The sequence below is a fragment of the Scleropages formosus genome, chromosome 13 (assembly GCF_900964775.1).
Source record: "Scleropages formosus chromosome 13, fSclFor1.1, whole genome shotgun sequence".
Taxonomy (NCBI): Eukaryota; Metazoa; Chordata; class Actinopteri; order Osteoglossiformes; family Osteoglossidae; genus Scleropages; species Scleropages formosus.
The window spans coordinates 2,268,998-2,289,581 of record NC_041818.1 but is presented as its reverse complement, the minus strand read 5'-3'; the positions used below and the strand labels follow the sequence as shown (position 1 = coordinate 2,289,581).

At 44.5% G+C, this 20,584-nt stretch overlaps 2 protein-coding genes across 7 annotated transcripts in view; one reads left to right on the top strand and one right to left on the bottom strand.

Annotated features, from left to right (window-relative positions):
• Positions 1-1,171, bottom strand: part of mxd3 (MAX dimerization protein 3) — a 29,647-nt gene extending 28,476 nt beyond the window's left edge. The window contains exon 1 of one of the 5 annotated variants that reach the window (XM_018746168.2): positions 555-1,171. In XM_018746168.2, the coding sequence (XP_018601684.1) occupies positions 555-596 (42 nt within the window). In that variant the 5' untranslated portion in view covers positions 597-1,171. The remainder of the gene's footprint in view (positions 1-554) is intronic. The other 4 variants (XM_018746086.2, XM_018746014.2, XM_018746242.2 and 1 more) reach the window with 4 other exon arrangements.
• A 2,184-nt stretch (positions 1,172-3,355) lies between these two features.
• Positions 3,356-20,119, top strand: fam193b (family with sequence similarity 193 member B). 2 transcript variants are annotated; one of them, XM_018741518.2, is made up of 10 exons: positions 3,356-4,179; positions 8,855-9,151; positions 10,476-10,659; positions 11,407-11,616; positions 12,370-12,775; positions 13,103-13,286; positions 13,453-13,686; positions 14,381-15,428; positions 16,043-16,097; positions 17,504-20,119. In XM_018741518.2, exons 1-10 carry the CDS (start codon positions 4,030-4,032, stop codon positions 17,598-17,600), a joined length of 2,865 nt encoding a protein of 954 aa, XP_018597034.2. In that variant the 5' UTR covers positions 3,356-4,029; the 3' UTR covers positions 17,601-20,119. The 2 variants fall into 2 exon arrangements, with proteins under 2 accessions (XP_018597034.2, XP_029113098.1); XM_029257265.1 differs by having other exon boundaries at positions 16,022-16,097.
• Positions 20,120-20,584: the final 465 nt, after the last annotated feature.

The window sequence follows — 20,584 nt, the reverse complement described above, 5'->3', positions numbered from 1 at the left end:
CAGCGCTACACAGTGACAATTATTGGCCAACACAGAGGAGAGCGGATCGAGCAAAGGTCGCGGATTCCAATCACCTCCTGGCTCCTACTGTTGATTAGGCACTGGACTGGGGGAGAGTTTCTATCCTACTGAGTTAACAAGTGCCCTGCGTGTCAGTGCTGTAAAAAGTCACAAGAGCTAAGGCACACTTGACTTGGAGAAGTGCGCCGTGTATAACTGCATAACTATATCTGAGTTTTGACGCGCACCCTCTCGTGCGATGAACATCGGTTCGGTGCATAAGTGGAAAGGAACAAACTAGGTTTAACTTTAAGAATGACTCACATGATGTCATGTCTGAAACTAATCATGACACATGTCTCTCTTTCCTAATCTATAATCTTGCACAACGACGTTTCTCTGAGATCTGACATCCGTACGTTTGAAACTTTGGTTTGGAGAAAAAGCGTCTGCTAAATTAATAAATGGAAAAAATGGTACTGTAATCAAAACAGCGAGACACGACAACTTTTTTGAAACTTTGTGAAAGAGAGAAAAGTCCGCTGCGGACCTACCTTGGGCCTGCCGAACCACCTCCTCACCAAGGCCGACCACATCGCGGCCGCCGCCGCGCGCTCTTCCGCTCCGCTCTACTCCTCGGTGCTGCGCCGGGGACGCGCGTGCTCTCGCTCGACCGCCCGCGGGGGCGCCGGCGCACGGCTGGGCGCGCGCTCTCCGAGTGCCAGAAGTTGGCTTTTTTCGAGCAGCTTGGTCCTGGAACAGGGCGACGAGCAGCCGAGGCGGCGGCGGCGGCCGGGGGCCTATCGGGAGAAGTTCAAGTTGTCCAAGTTCTCCGCTCTCCGGCGCGCAGGGACGGACACTTCTCCACACTTTACCCGGGAACCCGCTGCTCCCGCGCGCCTTCGAGAGAACGGCTACTTTTCGCTACGTTTTGTCCCGCACGAGCGCCGAAGAGTTGCTGCCGCGAGGAGCGCCTCGCCCCAAGTCTGTCCACGCCTCGTGTGGCGTTCACTCTACGTGACGTCACACGCCCCTTCACTTACTTCCACTCACTTCCCTTCTCACCTCGGCTCACCTGGCCGCGCGCTAGTGCTTCGAAATGGCTGCAGGACCCACGCTGAGGCTGGGGAGCTTCAGTCTCCCCGATGTGCACTTGCGTCCCACTTTATCACACTAATGAGGGGGGGGGCTGCTGTCTGACCACCAGATGGCGTAGTAGTTACAGCTGCTGCCCTCGGTCTCTAAGGGCCCCAGTTCTTCTCTCCTTGCAGTGCCCTTGAACAGAACTGATTAAAACAGTTAAAAGGAAAAAAAAAAACTGCTCTATATATGGGGAAATCAGTGTCTAAGTAATTTAACACTCAGTCATTTTGGGGAAAAGAGTCAGAATGTAAATGTGATCTTAAAATTAACAATATCTAAAATGTATCAATAAATAGTACACATAACTTTAGACATTATTGAGTATTTAATTATTAGTATAGGAATTATAGTAAAGGTCTAATGCTGTGAACTAGTATGTGGATTTGTGAGCCACATTTCACACTGAGTCACACTGAGCTTTTTGTCCCTCAATGGTGTCAGTCTAGTTGTTTTCTGGTTAAATATAGTGTATTAACCTGTACATTACCAGGGAGACAATGAGCACTAGTGTACCAGTAAGGTTTGAATAGTGGGGATTGGACTCTTGTCTTCTGACATCAGCACCAGGCGGAGTTTATGGTGTAGCTTATTAATGGTCACATGTCTTCCATAATGAAATGAGCTATTGTACTGTACATATTTACTACTTCCTCTCCATCACTTTGACAATGTCAACCAACCACAACTATCAATTAAGGTAAAGCTAATGGAACTGAAAGAGCAGATTCACTACCTTTATTATTATTACTGTTAAACTGCTTACCATGAGTTATGCAGTTATACAGGTTAAATTAACTGAATTGAAGACTTTATTTTCATTATACTGCTGTGCAATACTACAAAATTATTGTACTACTCCTGAGTTCTTTAGACAACAATATAAAACACACCACTTAAGTATAAAAACAGAAAATTAAAGTTTAAACAGATAATACTGTACATAAATAGATATTACAGTATAATACAATAAAAAAAAAAATCAGGCAGTGCTCAGCTGTTTCACAGCTTTGGGGAAGAAGCTGTTTTTCATTCTTGTGGTGTGTGAGTGAATTGTCCTGTATCACCTGTCAGAAGGGAGCAGTTTAAAGAGGTGGTGTGCAGGCTGAGGAGTCCTTGATCGAGTACTACCACAGTAGGTGGGATTTAAACCTGGATTTTTCGAATACAAGGCGATAGGTCTGTCATAAATATTATATATACATAACTATAAACTCAGTTATTTAGATCATACAAACAACTTTAAAAAACAATGAACACACACTAGCGTATAAAAACATATCTTGTGATCAAATGAAAATCAAATAATGTCAAAAATGTAACACTACAGCGCACCTATAACAGCAGTGTCTGAGGGCTGCAGAGTTCTTGTGTTGCACCATGGTCTCCAGAAAAATGATATTTTGTTCCACTTTATACAAGCTATACGGAGGAATGACAATAAAAACAACTTGAAAGACCGAGGCAGTGACTTTATTCCTCTACATCATAAACATCGGTGAGACAAGTTCTCGTATTGTTTCACATGCTATGCTTCCTCAACAGACTCTGAACCTCAGAATTTGAAGCTATGGAAAAAGATCAAATTAATTACAACAACCTTGAAATAATGGTTCTTACAAACATAAAAATATGTTGGTGCTATCACTGGCATGCAAAAAAATGCCTTTTATTTTGGCATTTTAATTCATTTCAGGTGAAATTTTCATCCAGCAACCTATTTCCTCCGTAAGAAGTAAAGTAATTTTCCGAAGGGAGTGATTTCACTGAGCAAATTAACCATTACACGAGCAATGGAGGCATCGCCTACTTTCTTACTGATGTTTTTACTGCTGCAAAAATGAGCACCATGAGAGGTGAAGGAGTGAGGCTGAGGTGAGCAGCACTTTGCTTCACAGGTCCATGTGGGAAAGGTGTCCAGTGTGGACTGCAGGCCGAGCTCCCGTGTGACACCCTGAACGAGGGCCTCCCAGTACAGAGCTGGAGAAAGACGTTTCCATCTATACATCCATTAGCCAACACTTTTCTCCAAAGCAGCTTACATTGATTTACCCATTTGTACACAGCTGGGTGATTTTTACTGTCACTACCTTGTTCAGGGGTAGTACAGCAGGAAGTGGCATTCAGCCCTCTGACCTTTCAGTCCAAAGGCAGTTGGTCTAAAGATTGCACCACCCACTGGCCTTTACACAGTACTGTATTTTTCCCCCTAGTAACTTTATTGACATCACACACACATTCATAGAAACACATTAATAAAAAGTTTTCACCCACACAGAAGTAAATACCAAAAGACATTAGAGACTATCTTTGTTTGTGCATGCATCCTGTGTGGAACAGGACAGGATCTCCTTTTGCTATAAGTGAGAAAAGACTTCAAAAATCAATGTAATGATTATTGATGCATTTACAGTAATTCATACTACTCACTAGAGCTCAGAGCGCACTCCTCCCGCTCGCCTCGCTCGTGCAATAACGAAAGTGAAATGGCGGGCAAATTACTTCTATACTAACTAGTAAGTCTGTGGCATTGTTTCAATCATAGACATCGCACCGTGTAAACAAACGCGGCAGAGGCAGCTGAGCTGTAGCTGGAACGTTCACGCGTATCCAGTGAGTGAAACTACAGGAGAAACACGATTCCCGCTCCGCGAAAAATCTCTTAACCTGCAGCTGGGATCTCCTCCTCGCGCCCTCAGTGTGGCGGCAGTGGCGGCGGCGGCGCTCGGGCCTCGCGCAGACTGACCTCTGACCCCCGCGCTCCGCCATGTTGGCTGTTGTCTCTGTCTGAAGACGGTGGGGAAGGTGCGCGCTGTCGCCCCAGGAGCCGATCCCGAGCCGTTTCCTCCGCATTCCGACGGGCGAAAAGCGCCACCGCGTTTTATAACCATGGCCAGGAAAAAGAGCCGGCAGCAGGGAGCGGCGAACAAGGAGCCGGCGGCCGGGCAGCACAGCGCGCCCAAGAAGAAGCCCGTCTCTCCTGGAGATGCGGCCGGCGGAGGGGATGCGGGAGCGGAGCGGCTGGCTGGCACGAGCACGGTACCTTCCCCGCGCTCGCACACACGCACACTGCTGCACGCTCTTGCACGCTCTTGCACGCTCTTACACGCTCTTACACACTGAGTGAGAGCCGCGCCGTTGCGCTCTGGTCCCGGTAGAAGACGAGCGTGTGTGTTATGTCGGGGGTGATCGCGGCTGAGATGCTAGCGAGGAGTGTGACCGGCGACGGGCGGAGCGCCACACAATGGATGGGGCGCTGAGGCGGCCGCGTCCACAAAGCGAAGCACACACACACACACACACAAGTAAGCGCTGTTCACACTCGTACCTCCGGAGAGACAGCGCCAGGGCCACCGCTGCGCTTTTCGCAGCGTTTACACACCTCATTGTGCGCGATCCCATGGCGGTTGGGCGGGCGGGCGCGCGCTTTGTTGTTCTTCGCCTTTTTCACACGTCGGTGCTTGGCTGCTGTGTTTCCTTCGTGGAGCAGCTCCCCGACGAGCGATCGCGCGCGCTGCAGTCCTGTTGCTTGTGACATGTGTGTTTGTAGGCCGTCGTGGCCCTGCGAACACACATCAGATCACCCAGCGACACTCGCACAAGGCAAGCCCGTTGTGTACACACACACACACTCACTGCGTGTTCTCCACGTGTCTCTTCGCGTAAGATGCGCCTGCATGTCAGAGAGCACAGTTTGTGTCGGGGCTACACGCAGCAGGCAGAGTGGTGCTTCCGACTGTCCGCGTGCAGCTGGAAGGACACAGGTTCGAGTCTCCGCCCCAGCTGCGGTACCCTTGATCAAGGTTCTTACTGTGGTGGTGCAGTAGAAATGTCATTAAGAAACAGCTGCAGTGTAAGTTGCTTTGTAGTGGCCTAAGTAACTTTGGGGACATGTCAGGTGCACAAAAACTAAATGAATGAATGCATGAGTAATGGTAGTGGCTGTAAATAATTGGGGTGGTGCACAAAACACTGGGGGGTATTAAATCACAATTGAATTGTGTCTGTACAGGTGCCAGTGCAGTCAGGACACCACATCACACTCTACTGTAGTGCACATCATCTGATGCTGTGTGTCTGACCAGTTCTGCGGTAGCCTACCCTAGAGCACGATCTTTACCCTGAGCTCATACAATAAGATTTCAGGAAGGATCTCAAAACAGATCCCTTTTAGACCCACTTCTCTTCTGATCTCCTAATTCTTGTGCAGTGTAATGTCAAGTCCTTCAAAGAACGCCTGTGCCCAGCTGAAAAAGAAGTAAAGTTTGTGATTAGGTGACGGTGTCAGTCTCTGTACCCATAGTTGTCTCTCTATTCACAAATTCTCTCTTTTTCATACTTACTGCAACTTGTCTTGTTGCGTGGTTTGTAGTGTTAAAAATACATATGTAGAGGTAGGATATAAAGATATTCTCTTTAGACATTTATGCAAACGTCAAATTGCTGGAAAACGTTTCTTCAGATTGATTTTATGTGCTACAAATGTCAAGCAATGGACATTCTCATTAGCAGATTAGATTTTTATTAATTGGAAAAATATTATTCAAATTACATTATGCAGTCATATTTTATCTCTAATAAATGAATATAAAGTGGTTGGCATGTGGTGCAGCAGGTAGCCCTGGTGCCTTGTGGCTCCTGGGCTCTGCGTTTGGACATAAATTTCTTCCTGGCTCAGCCTGTGTGAAGTTTGTATGTCCTCCCTGTGTTCCTGCGAGTTTCCTCCAGGTGCTCCGTTTTGCTCCCACGGCCCAAAGATGTGTTTCTAGTGAATAGGTGACTCTAAATTGCCCATGGTTGTGAGTAGGAGAGTGACTCTCATAAGGTGGGCTAAATACCAGAGCTGTGGAGTTGGCAGACAAAACCTTTGACTCCGACTCCAGTAACCCAGTAATTGCTTTTGACTCCATAGCACTGCCCAAAAGTTGCACATTATTTTGGGGGTCAACTTATCCGGCAAATATGCCTAAACCTATATTACACTTCTAATTTTTGGGTGTCGACTTATACACCAGATCGACTTATACACCAGATCAATTTATATGCCAGCTTATACAGTACGTTCGGAGTTGGATTCTGTACATTTTTACCGACTCCAGTAACCCAATAATTGTTTCCGACTCTACAACACTGCTGAATGCTACATGGTGTTCGTTCAAAGTCACTTTGGAGAAAAGCATTTGTAAAATGAATAAATGCAAATTAACGTTAAAGTGTTGCCTGAAAATGCTAGATCAAGATATGTGTCAAAGTAAGGGAATGGTAGGAGTAGTTTTTAATGAATATGCACCTCAGTTTACTGTTTACGTTTTTTGCAGGACTTCATGTTTCCTTGAAAATTGCTTGTACCTCAGAGATACTCCCAGAAAAGAATATAATTAATACTATTATAAATGTTGTATAAAAGATGTGAGCGGTTTAAGTTATTACAAATATATTTAAATGGAAATTTCAGCTGAAAATAAATGTCCAGTCACTCATGTCATTTGCATCCAGCTGAAACTACAAATAGAGAAATGTCTCCCAGGTTTTTGGAAGTGTTTTAATCTCATTAAGTGATATTGGTTTTCCAGTTTGTATTAAGTATAGAGAGTGAAATTTACGTGTTGTTCAAGCGGTGTATAATATTTATATGGAAGGAATTGTAGGAGAGGGGGGTGCGGTGGCACAGTGGGTTGGACCGGGTCCTGCTCTCTAGTAGGTCTAGGGTTTGAGTCCCGCTTGGGGTGCCTTGCAACAGACTCGCGTCCCATCCTGGGTGTGTCCCCTCCCCCTCCGGCCTTACGCCCTGTGTTGCTGGGTAGGTTCTGGTTCCCCGTGACCCCATATGGGACAAGCGGTTCAGAAAATGTGTGTGTGTGTGTGTGTGTGTGTGTGTGTGTGTGTGTGTGAATTATAGGAGAAGACAAACTGTGGGCTTTAATTCCTTAATGGGCCTTGTTTTGTCACAAGTGAACAGGTAGCAGCTGTTGTAGAATCACACAACATGATACACAGGGAATATAATATGAAGAACTGAATGTTTGTAAGTCAGTTTAGATATGAATCAGATGTAGCTCAGTAGGTTTTTTTTTTTTTTTTTGTTTTTCAGGAGCATGTGATCAGTCTGTGTGCTGCAGCCACTGGAGTTTTTAGAGCCACAGGGACATTATCTTTTTCACCCCGACCATAGCTGGTGTATGAGAGCTCACTTACTGACCAGTCAGGTTTTCTGCCAATGTTTCTTCCACCAGCTTTGAATCAGTTTTGTCTGTAGTGGCATACTTGTGATAGCTCATTCGTCCAGCCCACTTACGTTGTCATGCTGCACGAGTGGACCCCGACACAGTTACGGCAATGGCAGAGATCTGGGAGGACAGGCTAGAGTCTGGTTAGTGCCATTCAAATCCAGTTCAACTCGTAGTGACCCCCCCCCCCCCCCCCCCCATTGTGGTATTCGTGGCAAGGAAGAGTACAGAAGTGTTTTACCATTTCCACCTTCTGTGCTTTGTGTTGCAAACGCAGGAAAAATGCACAGACTCTGCACAGCTTGAGCAGGATTCAAACCTACACCCAGACACGCAGCTCAGGGACTGTGAGGCACCTGTGTTAGCCAATTGAACCAATGTAGTGTAGAAAGTTTTTTTTTGTTGGCTTTTAAAATTCAAACTGTTAAACATTCTGACAACATTATTCAGCCAATGCATTTCTCTCACAGTGATGGTTATTTACTCATTTGCACAGCTGGGTATTTGTAGTGGAATATTCAGAGCAAGTACTACAGCAAGTGTAGCATTGAAACCCTGGACCGTCTAATTTTCAAGGTGATGTCCCAAAGCACTACAGCACCTGCTGCCCCACTTAATGAAAATTTACTAATAACAGCTGTCAACTTAAACTTACATGTGGGGCTATAGCTGTTTTGGCATAAACACTCTTCTGCCATCCATAGTTTGATGGACTGTTTTTGCCTGGATTTTGGAATTAGCACATAAAATTTTAGAAAGTTGTGTGTTACCACACCACTGGTTTTCTACTAGTGACTAGCCCCACTGCCTCAAAATAACAGGTTTTGTTCAAGAAACTGTGCTCAGTTGTTTTAAACCAAAATAATTCTGTTGTGGCACATTCCTGTCAGATTCATTCACGGTAACCTCACAATATTCCAAAATTGTTAGAGCATGCATGTTTTGGAAGAAATGTTTTTTTTTCTTGTCTTTCTCGTTTTATTCAGTGTTACGCTGTGCTTCATGCTTGTGTGAAGGCAAGCTATTAGAAAGCTGTACCGACAGACAGACAGACAAAAGGAAACTGGACAAAAAAGCAGGAAACTACACAGTGGCTGATCACTGATCACTGCCCCATTAATAGGAAAATAGAGATTATTCAATGGCTCTTCAGAATTATGTAGGGTAACTCCACCCAGGTTCATTGTGTTTGCTATTAAAATCACATTTTACCTGTGCAGTATGTATGGTTAAAACAGATAAATCTTTACATAGTGATCCCTTTTCTTATAGTCTCTACAGTCACTGTTATTTTTATGCAGAAGAAATGGTCAGAGTCAGTTAGCTGTGCACTTGCAGCTCTACAAGGAGTACTGCTCTCTTTCTGAGATAGGTCACATGGAAACCTCAGAAACACCTATAGCCCTCTAGTGCAGTTGCACGTGTGCGACGACCATAGTTCGGGCTGTCACTCTGTGTGTGCGTATTCATTCGTTCCCATGCTGCAGCCACTGGCGCTTCCAGGAACTGAGCCCATGCATACCTGCTGTCTGCTGTGCCACCGCGAGTTCAAGGACTGGGGCGTGAGCCGCACCAACGGCTTGCCGGACCACGGGACCAAGGCGGACAGCATGCCTGCCCTCTCCCAAGCGCTGCTGCGGGAAGCACCGGGCCGGAAGCTGGCTGACGCCATGCCTTCCCTGTCCCAGTCACTGCTGGGCGAAGTGCCGCTGTGGATCTGCCAGACGTGTCGGAAGAGCGTGGAGGAGGAGGAGCGCCGTGGCACCCAGGAGCAGGCCCTGGGGGTGAGCATTAGCGCCATGTTTCAGCGTGAGGAAAACTGCTTTTTTTTCAGTCAGCTGTCTCTCTCATCAGCGGTGTGCTGTCATCTGACTGTGGGGCGTTCACATGTAACCCCTTCACATCTGTAGACAACTGACTTTTCTTGACAGCTGAATTGTACAATTGTACTCTTTCTTGTAAAAAATAAGTGAACTTATGATGGTAGTGTGTGTGAAGTGGCTTCAGGGAAACAAAGACTATGCATCGTGTTTAAGTAAATAATTAGGAAATAAAGCAGAATGGGACAAACGCACGAATACTAAGCAAGATCGTGCAGTTCCAGACCCCAAGAGCATGGGTACAGGTTCCCGCAATGCATCTCACGGTCTCTCTCACACAGCTGATTGCTGAAATGTTTATCATGTGGGACTGAATGTTCCAGCCAAGACCACATGTCACAGACCAAATAAATGAAAGTTTTGACCCATTAACAATACAAGTGGTCCCCAATTTACGATGGTTTTCGACTTACGATTTTTTTGACTTGATGATGGTGTGCTGGAGATAGAGATTCAGTAGAAACCGTACTTCGAAATTTTTTTTTTTTTTTTTTAAATTCCCCCCTGGGCAAGCGATATCCAATGCGATACTCTCTCGCGATGCTGGGCAGCAGCAGCAATCTGCATCTCCCAGTCTGTCTCTCAGAGGTGTGCGCTAGGTGTATTAAATAGATTTTCGACTTCCGATGAATTTCGCAGAACATAACCCCACTGTAAATCAGAGACCACCTATATAGTGGTATTAATGATCTCAGACCAGATAAGTGAAAAACTGGAAGACCAAATAACAGTGGGTGAGTGCAGATATTTAGATACCTCTGAGTTATAATCCATTTCTTTTTTAATTTTCATAAAATCTAAGTTTGGGAAAGGTTGTTCTTTAATTCAACACAAACTGACAGTTACCATACTGTACCATTATTTTTTTTAATTCAATTTTTTTTTAATTGAATCAATCACATCACACACCAGGGTTCTTAACTGTCACAAGAAACAATGTGTATGTATTCCATTTCAGAATACCAAAATGTCTCTCATATCAAGTTACTGGTTGTGACAGCCATATGTAATTATCCTCATCGATACTGTTTCATGTTTGTTATTCTTCGTGTTTTTGTAATGAATAGAAATAGGTGAATTTTAAGGATTTAGTTTTAATTTCAAATTCTCATTGGAATTGTACTTTTTTCTTTGTATTAAGGGTCATGTTTTCACTCAGCCTCAGGTTGTGTGTAACAAGTACATGTTCATTGGGCCTGTAGTAACTCCAGACGGACTTGCTGTGCAGGTGCCCCTGTCGCACTCATCATCCTGCAAGACGCAGAGCTGTGGCAATGGCTACTCCGAGACTAGCTCTGGGGAGTGGGACCCCAGCTCCTTCCTGTCGGCCCACAAGCTCTCCGGCCTGTGGAACTCGGCCCACAGCAACGGGCCTGAGCACTGCAACCACGGAGCGGCCGCACACTCGCCAGGTGAGTTGCTCAGCTCTCAGCCCTCTGTGCCCCTCACACTTGTGTGCACGGAACAGAGAACAGAAAAAACTATTTTCAGATTATTGAGACAGTTTCATAAGCAGCATTATTTTTACTCTTTTACCAACAGACCTGTGCAACCGGTAAAACCAGGGATATTAGAGTGATACATAATTGCTGCCCTTTCTAAATAGTTTAGTTACAAGGTCTTGAGACTCCTGAATGAGAATGGGAGGAGCCTAGGGTTAATGTTGCTTGCCTGCTGTATCCTATAAATAAAATCTGCATTTTTGGAGAAAAATGTTTGCTAAATGAATAAATGTAAAACATGTTTACCTGTGTAGTTCACATTTCTCTTAATATGTGTTATCAAAGCTTGTGTTTGTTGCATAAAAACGTTACAGTTTTCAAAGTCAATCATTGCTGTTCACTGTAGCCACAAAAGTGACATGCTGTCACTGCAGTTCTCTTTTACACAAGTTTACAGCATTTGGTGTTTTAGAAACCAGTCATTCTTTTTCGTGTTTTCCAGAGTTTTAGCCCTCACCGTGGTTTGTGCTTTTTTCTGTTATGGCCCTTAGTTCACTGACAGAAATCAGGAATGATACCTTACAAATGAAATATAGTTGTTTTACTTGTGGCATTTCTTTTTTAAAGCATTCAGAGCTGTGTGGTAAATTGAGTTCATTTCACATGCAGAACTCAAAGTTTCTGTCATTAACCTGTGCACTGCTGTCTTGGGGACAGCTGGACCAACCTGTCATGAAAAAAGAACCTCTCACGAGGCATCTGGGAAGTCCACCAAGCCATCTGGAGCGAAGGTCTGTCCCTACAGTCATCCTGTATCCCAGAATACCAGTATGTCCTCTGCAGGGTCCTCACTCTCTACCTCCACTGACCGTTGCAAGACCACCCCCAAGCACTTCAAGACCATGTGCCGTCGACCAACTCCTCCAGGTGAAGTCTGCCCCTCCATTCTTGTACCTTTCTCTGTCTGTAAAGACTTGCAGGGCTCGACATTAAAGGTTGTCCAACTATCCACAACAGGTAATTTTCTTAAATTTGAATAGTCAGGTAGAATTGTTACAGTACACATTGGACAGGTGGGTAATAAATGAAAGTGAAATATTAAGAAATCTGATGGAAAACTACAGCCATAGTAGACTTTCTGCATTTTTGTTTCAGAATCTTTTTCTTGCCGTAAAGCATCCAAGTCTGTCAAAAATGAAACAACACAGCACCAATATCTTGCTGTTTTGTGTGTGTTGAAGAAGCCTTTTTGTAGCTGCTTCCTTTGATTTGATACCCTGACTACTTATCAACCAGTTTTTTTTTCTGTTGTCAGGTATTTATTTCTGTGCTTCATTTATATTTGTTAATTTTTAATTTGTCAGTGAAATTTAGTTTTGAATTGAAATTGTATCACAAGCAAAAATGTAATTTTTAAACTTGTGAACAGTAAATGTTTGTGTTGCCTTCCAGCCCATTAAAGTGTGTTTTTAAACCTAGACATTCACTTATTTTGGTCTTCCTGATCTGTTCCAGCACTGGACTGGTACAAAGTGTGATGAGACAGCTAAACTGTGAAATGTGCCTGTCCTGTGGACAAGGCAATGCGAAAAGTTAATGTGGAGCCTTGACTTAGTGTGAACTTTGTTCTGATGTGCTCAGGCTGTGCGATGGGTGTTAATAATGTTCGTAATGTTCCAGGTGAAGCTTTTCACTCCACTGACCATCACCAACATTCAGACTTGGCGGTGCCACCCAATAGCCCCACAGGCCTGTCCTCCCAGCACTCCTCCCTACTACCCCCCAAACAGGGCACCGGCCAGCAGATGCATGTGAGCTCGCCCACCTCTGGGCTGGCAGCACACAGTCCTTTTACCCCACTGGTACCAAACCTCCATGTGCCAGTGTCAAAACTGACAGTGGGGCCAGAAAATGCTGGCTCAGCACACAAGGCCAGCGCGTGCAAGAACTCACACATTCCCAGTGTTGGCACGCAACACGCAAAGCTGGGACCCTCCCTGACTACCTGCAGCCACCCATGCAATGGGCACAGCAATGGAGCAGCTAGCATCACCAGTACAGGGCACTTACCTGGTGTAGCCTGCAGGTGAGCTTACATGTAACACATACCTGGAAACATTAGATAGGATATGATGTTGGAAATAACACCCATAAATCTATTTGTTGACTAGAATTCAGGAATAGTGTAACAGTGTTTTGCCTATAAGATGTTGTACATGTAGGGTGGCACATAGCCACTGCAAGTAGCACTGATTCCCTACCACTGTTGGCAAAATCTCAATTTGGTCCTTTTTAATGCGAAGTATATGCCTCGTAAGCTGAAGCAGGGGTATTAAATGAAACTGGCAAAGTCCAGTTCTTGGAGATGACTGTACTTCTATTTCTGCTTCTGGCCGTGTGTGTGTATACGCAGGGACCAGGCGTGTAAAGGGCACAAGCTGGCCAATGGGACGGCGTGCCACCCTGCCTGTGAGCTGGAGGAAGGTGAAGATGAGGACAGTAGTTCTGAACGCAGCTCCTGTGCCTCGTCATCCACTAACCAGAAGGATGGAAAGTACTGCGACTGCTGCTACTGCGAGTTCTTCGGCCACAACGCGGTACAGAATGCCCCTGCTTCCCGTTACAGAGAGATGGCATTGTGTGATCTGTTGGAAAGCCCAAAGTCAGTGTTCGTATGTCTAGAATGCGTTTGGTCAGAAGATTTGCTAGAGACCAAATGAACTGAAGCAGTTGCGTTCTTTGTCCGCTTTCTTCCTCGTCCAGCCCCCAGCGGCACCCACGAGTCGCAACTTTGCAGAGATCCGGGAGAGGCTCCGCTCACAGCTCACGCGACGCAAGGAGGAACTTCCTCAGCGCCAGGACTCGGATCCAGCTGTGCCCACTGCCATCGACCACCGGGACGTGGATGAGCTGCTGGACTTCATTAACAGCACTGAGCCGAAGCCCGTGAACAGCGCCAAGGCTGCCAAGCGCGCCCGCCACAAGCAGAAGAAAAAGGTACTGTAGCATCATAGGTGTTGAAGTTATGAACAGGAGACAGAAGCAGGAAACAGGCAGCTGTTGGTGTGTGAAGACACACGCTTTAGTGAATGGCTTGAGTGACAGCTTGCCTTAGGAGTTTTTCATCGCTCACACTCAAGCCACTAAAAGTGTAGTTTTTGATACATACTAGCTAGGTATATACTTAAAACTTTTGATGAGCTTTTAAATTAGTGTTTTGTCTCAGAGTGACCAGCTTAACATAACTGTTGTGCATATTGTAATCATAGTCTGTAGTTACTGAGTTCAATTGATAAATGAAATCCAAAGTACAACAAGCTCTGTTTGTATTACCCTATGGACCCAGTAGACCTTAAAGTGACTACAAAATCTCATCTTTACTTTCTGCTTGTTTTCATAATTTAGAAAAGTTGCATAAAATATGATTAAATTTATAGGAATTGTATTGTCCTTACATGTAGACTGTCAGAAAAGAGCGGTGAGGAATTTTTTAGAACACATAATCTCTAAACAGCAAGCCGCTCACTAACACTTTGAAAATATACTCAAAAAATTTTTTTTTTGTTTTTGGAAACAAACCGCAAAAAAGTAAAACGGTGTATTTGGATTGTGCGAATGTGAAGGGTAGAGTATAAGTTGTAAAGCATGTTTAGCCCAGCTCTTCCAACATGTGAATGAATGTGTTGCCCAGGAGAAGGAGAAGGCCCTGCAGGGCAGTGTGGAGACATCATGCAGTGGTGCTCACACCGGTCCCCTGGAGCCTGTGGAAGACATCCCTGTTGCCGCTGAGGGTGACGCGGGCCGGTTGCTCGAGTGGCCCCAGCTTGAGCTGGAGCGGGTCAACAGCTTCCTCACCAGCCGCCTGGAGGAGATCAAGAATACCATCAAGGACTCCATTCGCGCCTCATTCAGCATGTATGACCTCAACCTGGACGTCAATGACTTTCCCAAGAAGGCAGCCACTCTGGAAGGCAACCACCTGCTGTCCCACGTCAATGGGTCTTCAGACCTGCAGCAGATTGACCTGGACCTGTCCCCGCTTACTCTGGGCAACTTTAAAAGCCACTTGCTCAATGGGTGGGAGGACTCTGCCCCAGGTAGCCAGGATGTCCAGCGACTGCATGCCACACCCAGCCTGTCCAAGCTGATCCGCGTACGCTCCCCGGAGAGGGGCCAGGCAGTCAGCCCGGCAGCAGCCTCTGAGAGCACGGCCCCAGGCTTCAAAGTTAGGGATGAGCAGCCTGACCCCAGGTGTGTGGCAGGAGGGAGCAGTAAGGTGAAGAAGGGGAAAAAGCAGCAATTGCAGCAGCAACAGCCTCTGCCACAGCAGGACCCCTGGCAGTCAGAACAGCAGTCGGCAAAGCCGGCAAAAGCTGCCCCTGGGACTGAGTTTCTGAAAAACAAAGAGACTCAGACCAAGGCTCCAGTTTTGGGGACCAACTCCAAGGCAAGCTTCAAAGTGTCCTCACAATCCACACGCACCACTGAACCACAGAAAGTGCCAGGAAAGAGACTGGAGGAAACAAAGGTGGGCAGGCACCCCCCCGGCAGTTTGTCCTGCGTTGGGGCCATCAGGCAGCTGGAGAAAAGTGATACAGAAGGAAAGGGCCCAAAGCTCGACAAGGTGGACCAGGAAGCAGAAACCAAAAACACCTCTTTCACTGGAGCAGGGTTGCAGCAATCCAAGGGAAAGGGCAAGAAGAATAAGAACAAGGTGGACAAGACCAGCAGCTCCATTGGTATGAGGACTATTCCTTTGTTTACTCAGTTACCACACATTTATATATTAGAAACGCTGTTTAGTGTCGGGGATTTGAAATAGAACTCGTGACTCAGTCTTCTGTAAATGTAAGTTTTACTGTTTCATGTAATGTTTGTTTGCAGCGTCATAAAGTTTGCATTTCACTAGGTGGCAGGATCAGGTGGTTGTAATTTAATGTTTACACTAGGAATTTATCAACACTGCATCTGAAACAACATGTAAGGTCCTGTGTACAAGTACAGTAACAGCTTAGGAAAGCAGAATCATCATCTGTGGTAAATTGGGGCAGCATGTATTCCAGCTCTCAACCATATTATTAATACATTTACAGTTTTGACATATAATGGCCTAATTACAATTCACTGGAAAGTATATTTACAGTCCTTTTAGGCTGAATGTATATTTTACGTCACAAATTAAGGTTTGTGTAGATATGTTTGTCGTTCAAATATCAAGGTTTTCAAAACAATGAACATAGAGATCACATTTGTTAGTTCACCTCACCTGTGATTTCATCCCTCAGTTTACTTGCATTTTGCCAGCTGAGTCACTGTTTCGGTCTTTTAACAGACGATGTGTTCCTCCCTAAAGACTTGGATCCCACAGAAATGGATGAAATTGACAGAGAAGTTGAATACTTTAAGAGGTAACATTTCAGGAAACTGGCCATTGTCACCTTTAACTACTATGCCTTACAACCAGAAGTTCAAGTTGGCTTGTTATAGTTTTATTACACATATAAAATACGGACATTTACCTATGCTTGCAAATTACTGAAATACCCTCTCTTGCTTGGCAGTTTTTGTAGCTCTGGGTTTGTTAGACTTGCCTACAGTGGACACAGTTATATCTAACCTGCAAGGGTTTTTGAAAGGGAAGAGAAGAGGGAGACTGGTTTGTAATTTTGGATTTAGTTTTGGTTTCTTTGGCAGCATTGGTCAAAGAAGTTGGTTTCAGAGAGGAGCTGGTATGTAGTGAACAAGGCCTCATTGGATGTCTTGATGTGGAAGGAGGAGCAGGATTTGGAGAGTATGTTCATAATGCCAATGATTTTCTTTGAAGAATACGGCAAAATCTTCAGTGGTAATGGAAGAGGTGCTGGAGGAATGGCAGGAAAGGTTGAAGAAAATATGGATTCTAGATTGTTGGATGTTGACTGTAGTTGGCTGTGGGACAAATTGATTTTGCAGAAGTGATGGCAGAGTGGAAGGAAGCAAGGAGCTCCTTGTAAGATGTTTAGTGCATGGCATGTTTAGATTTTCTCCGTCTCTGCTACTCAAAGTTTTAAAGTGTTAGTGCACAACATATCAGGCAACCAACTATGGAGGTGAGAAGACAGAGTCAAGAGGAGGATGAAGAAGATCAGAGTAGTTGCATTTGACAGGATGGAGAAATCTGGAACTGGGGGAGGGAGAACAGGAGAGCAGAAGAAACAGAGCAATGAAGGAGAGATTGTAAACAGGCTGAAGGTAACAATGGGTGCTGCCCTGGAAGGCCTAATAGGGAGAGGGATGATAGGGTAAAAGGAACTGAAGTGGTCTGAAACATAAAGAGGAGTAACACAGATAGCTGGGGAGCCACAGTTCCTAGTGAAGACAAGGTCATGGTCGTTGTTGACCTTGAGTGTCTGTCGATTGAGGCGTTGATAGGTCACACTCCTCTGAAAGTAGGCCTGCTTGAGTGTCCTGAAGATGTACGTGGACATCACCCAGAAGGATTAACAAACAGTGGCACTGGCAGGGGGCTCAGCACAATACCAAGGGTGGTGCAATGAGGATTTTGAGTACTGTATATAGCAGATGTAGGCTAATTTCTGACACAAAGCTTTTCCTCCTTCTCCGTTGTTGTGAAAGAAATGATTTTAAAAAAGCAAATGGGAGGAGTTTTGACTTGTCCACTTTCAGTATGAGGATAGAGTTCTAACTTGTTACTTGCATGGGCAAGGCTTAATGTTGGGGCCTTTGTAGACTCATGACATTTGTAGCAGTGCAAGCTGTGTGAGCTTCTTTCCGCATGACTAACATGACCTTCTCTATTGTTCCCTTTTGACAGATTTTGTCTGGATTCTGCGAAACAGACTCGCCAGAAAGTGGCTGTGAACTGGTCCAATTTTAGCCTCAAAAAGGTTCAGTCGAGCACGGCTCAGTAGCTGATGGGAGGCAGTGTGAAAAGAGCCCAACATCCCAGTACAATAACCCAACCAAGCTTGGCTTCTGTGATCCAGATCCCCACTTCCCTGCTCCAGCAAACCTAGGGACACCTAGAGTTGATGTGGGCTGTTCACGGCTAAACATGTCATGGTCAGTCACTGGCTGCACTCAATCGATACAGCTGCCACATCACCCGTTCCTTGCTAGAGGTCGTCCACCCTCACCAATTTAGCCCTTACTGACTCTGACTTTATTTTTTTACATGGTTTGCTTTTAGCCACCGGTCCACTGGCCTACTAAGCCTTTCTGTGATATTTATAAACAATTTACTATTAAAACAGACATTTTATTGTCACTGTCAGATTTTTAATGTTAACTTCTGGCTTACTCATAGTTAAAATATAAATTTATGCCACTCCTTCAGATTCTCCAAGGGTAACTTTTTTCACCTCTTTGATTTTTTTAAACATTTTTTAAATTCTTTAAAATGGTAATTCTTTGCTTTTATAGTGTGGCAAATCTGAGAAATCACAGGGAAAAAATAAAATATTATAAAGAATGGGAAAACACCTAATATTTAGTTGAGCTTAAAAATCTGCAAACCCAGCAAAATGTTACTTTTGTAACAGTGACAAGGTCACATCGAAACAGCCCTGGATTAGCCTGCCCTGTCACATTTGTAAGTCTTAATGTGATGCATTGGGCTTTGAATTCCGTGCTAAAGCGAGGCTTGTCGTAGTTTGGGCCTTGCCATTTCAACTTGGATAGAGTTGAAAAAATGTGTACAAGCTTGCAGCAATATGACTGACATCAGAACGATAACACAACAAGCGGTTGAAAGTTTGTTTTGCTTTTGATTTATTGATAAACACTAATTTGAATTTGATGTACATGATTAGCATCACTTGTGCATAAATTTAAACATGCTAAACTGATGATGCAACATTTGAAAAATGGTTTTACATTACTTTCCCCACTCAGTGTAATGAACTTTGCAATTTATTATATAAAACTGTTAGCAGTGGTATTCTGTTTTGCCAAAGTACCTATTTCATGATGGTCTTGGAAATGGCTCTGCTCTCAGAGATGTTAATGGTGTTATCCAAGAGTTCAGACCAGCATGACTATTTTGCTGACTGAATTTACTTTCACACAATTCAGCACTTGAATAGTTATGGTATGCCATGTAGAAGTTTAATTTACTTTATTCAGGCATACACTCACTGGCCACCTTGCAAAGTGCGCAGACATAGTATTGGTTAAATAGCCCTTTTGCATCCAGAACAGCCTGAATTCTTTAAGGCGCAGACTCAACAAGGTGTTGCAAGCATTTCTTATAGGTTTTGGCCTATCCTGACTACATAGCATTGCACTGAAATGACAGACTATGGCCATAAAGAGATGCCTCTGGTTAGCAACAGTCCTTAGGTACGTTGTGACATTCAGATGATGCTCAACAGGTATGAAGTGGCCTAATGTGGGTCACGAAAGCATTCCCCACACCATTACACCACCAGCCTGTACCTTTCACATACGCAGACTAGATCCCCGTACTCATGTATTGACAACAAATTGTGACCCTACCATCAGTAAGTAGCAACAGAAATTAAGATGTCACAAGTTGACATTTTTCCACTCCTCAGCCATTCAGTTTTGGTGATCTAGTGCCCAGTGTATGCTCATCATCTTGTTCTGAGCATCACAGGGGGATGAACCCTGTGTGGTCCCCTGCTGCTGTAGCCCATCCACTTCAAGGTTTGATGAGCTGTGCATTCAGGGATGTGTTTCTGCACACCATGGTTGTACTGAGCTGTTATTTTTGCACTTGTGGCCTTCCTGTTAGCTTTAACAAGTCTGTCCGTTCTGCTCTGACACAGAAGTGTAGCTGAGTGGATGTTTTTTTTTTTTTTTTTTTTTTTAAAAATATCACACCATTTTCTGTAACCTCTGGACACTAGTGTGCAAAAATTCCAGTAGTGTGGCTGTTTCTGAGATGCCAAAACCACCACGTCTGGCACCAGCAATCATGTTTAAAATTGCTTAGATCACGTTTCCCCCATTCTAATGCTTAGTCCAACGCTAACGGGACCTTCCGACCCAATCTGCATGCTATATACCTACCGATTTGCTGTTTGTGTTAGCAGGCAGGTGTACCTAATAAATTGGACACTGAGTGTGTACATAATAGCCTCCCTTAGACCTTGTGCGATATGTCGTGGGAGTGTTTTGGCTGTTACAGCAATGGTACAGACCTCACAGTGACTTTAATTTTTGAGGATCCTCTTCATGATATCTTTGGCACTGACACATTGGTTTTGCTGTCTTGAAGCTGCGCTGTTTCATGCTGAGAAGCAACCAGATTTACCTTGATATTGGGGTATGGGGATGTGGGGCTGGGGTTTAGCTTAGTTAACATGGAATTTGTTCTGTGTCTGACAACATGATTTTTTTTCTTATTTTTGTTTTCATATTTTGCAAAATATGATACTATCCTGGATATATGAAACTGTTATCTTAAAGGCTTGGAATGTAGATTTATACTATACCGTTAAGGGTCAAGTGTATGTTGGCCTGTCTGTTTTTTATTATTCACTTTTGATACTGTGAAAAATCTTTCTTTCTGAAAGATTAAAACAATACAGTTTTGACTAAAGAAAAAAGGTGTTTCTACTTTCTCATGTGCTGTAATCTCTCTGACTTGTACATCTTTGAATGCTGCATCATTTCCAGGTAAGTTCAGGATTCCCTCACACACTGAAGGGCCTAAAATGAGGATTCAGTTAGGAGCAAATGTCATTTGTGCCCTACAATTCACAAGCTGTCAACTCGCATTTCTGAGAAACACCTTGGGAGAGGTGGCAGAACAGAAGTTTAGGTCCGAATGTGGGTGACATCATTGGGGGCTCTCTCTCTCTCTCTCTCTCTCTCTCTCTCTCTCTCTCTCTCTCTCTCTCTCTCTCTCTCTCTCTCTCTCTCTCTCTCT

Bases quoted from the DNA above. Each gene is read 5' to 3' on its own strand.
- fam193b (XM_029257265.1), top strand. From the start codon at position 4,030: ATGGCCAGGAAAAAGAGCCGGCAGCAGGGAGCGGCGAACAAGGAGCCG. The intron at 12,776-13,102 runs GTGAGCTTACAT...GTGTATACGCAG, and splicing joins TTACCTGGTGTAGCCTGCAG to GGACCAGGCGTGTAAAGGGC. The intron at 13,687-14,380 runs GTACTGTAGCAT...TGTGTTGCCCAG, and splicing joins GCCACAAGCAGAAGAAAAAG to GAGAAGGAGAAGGCCCTGCA.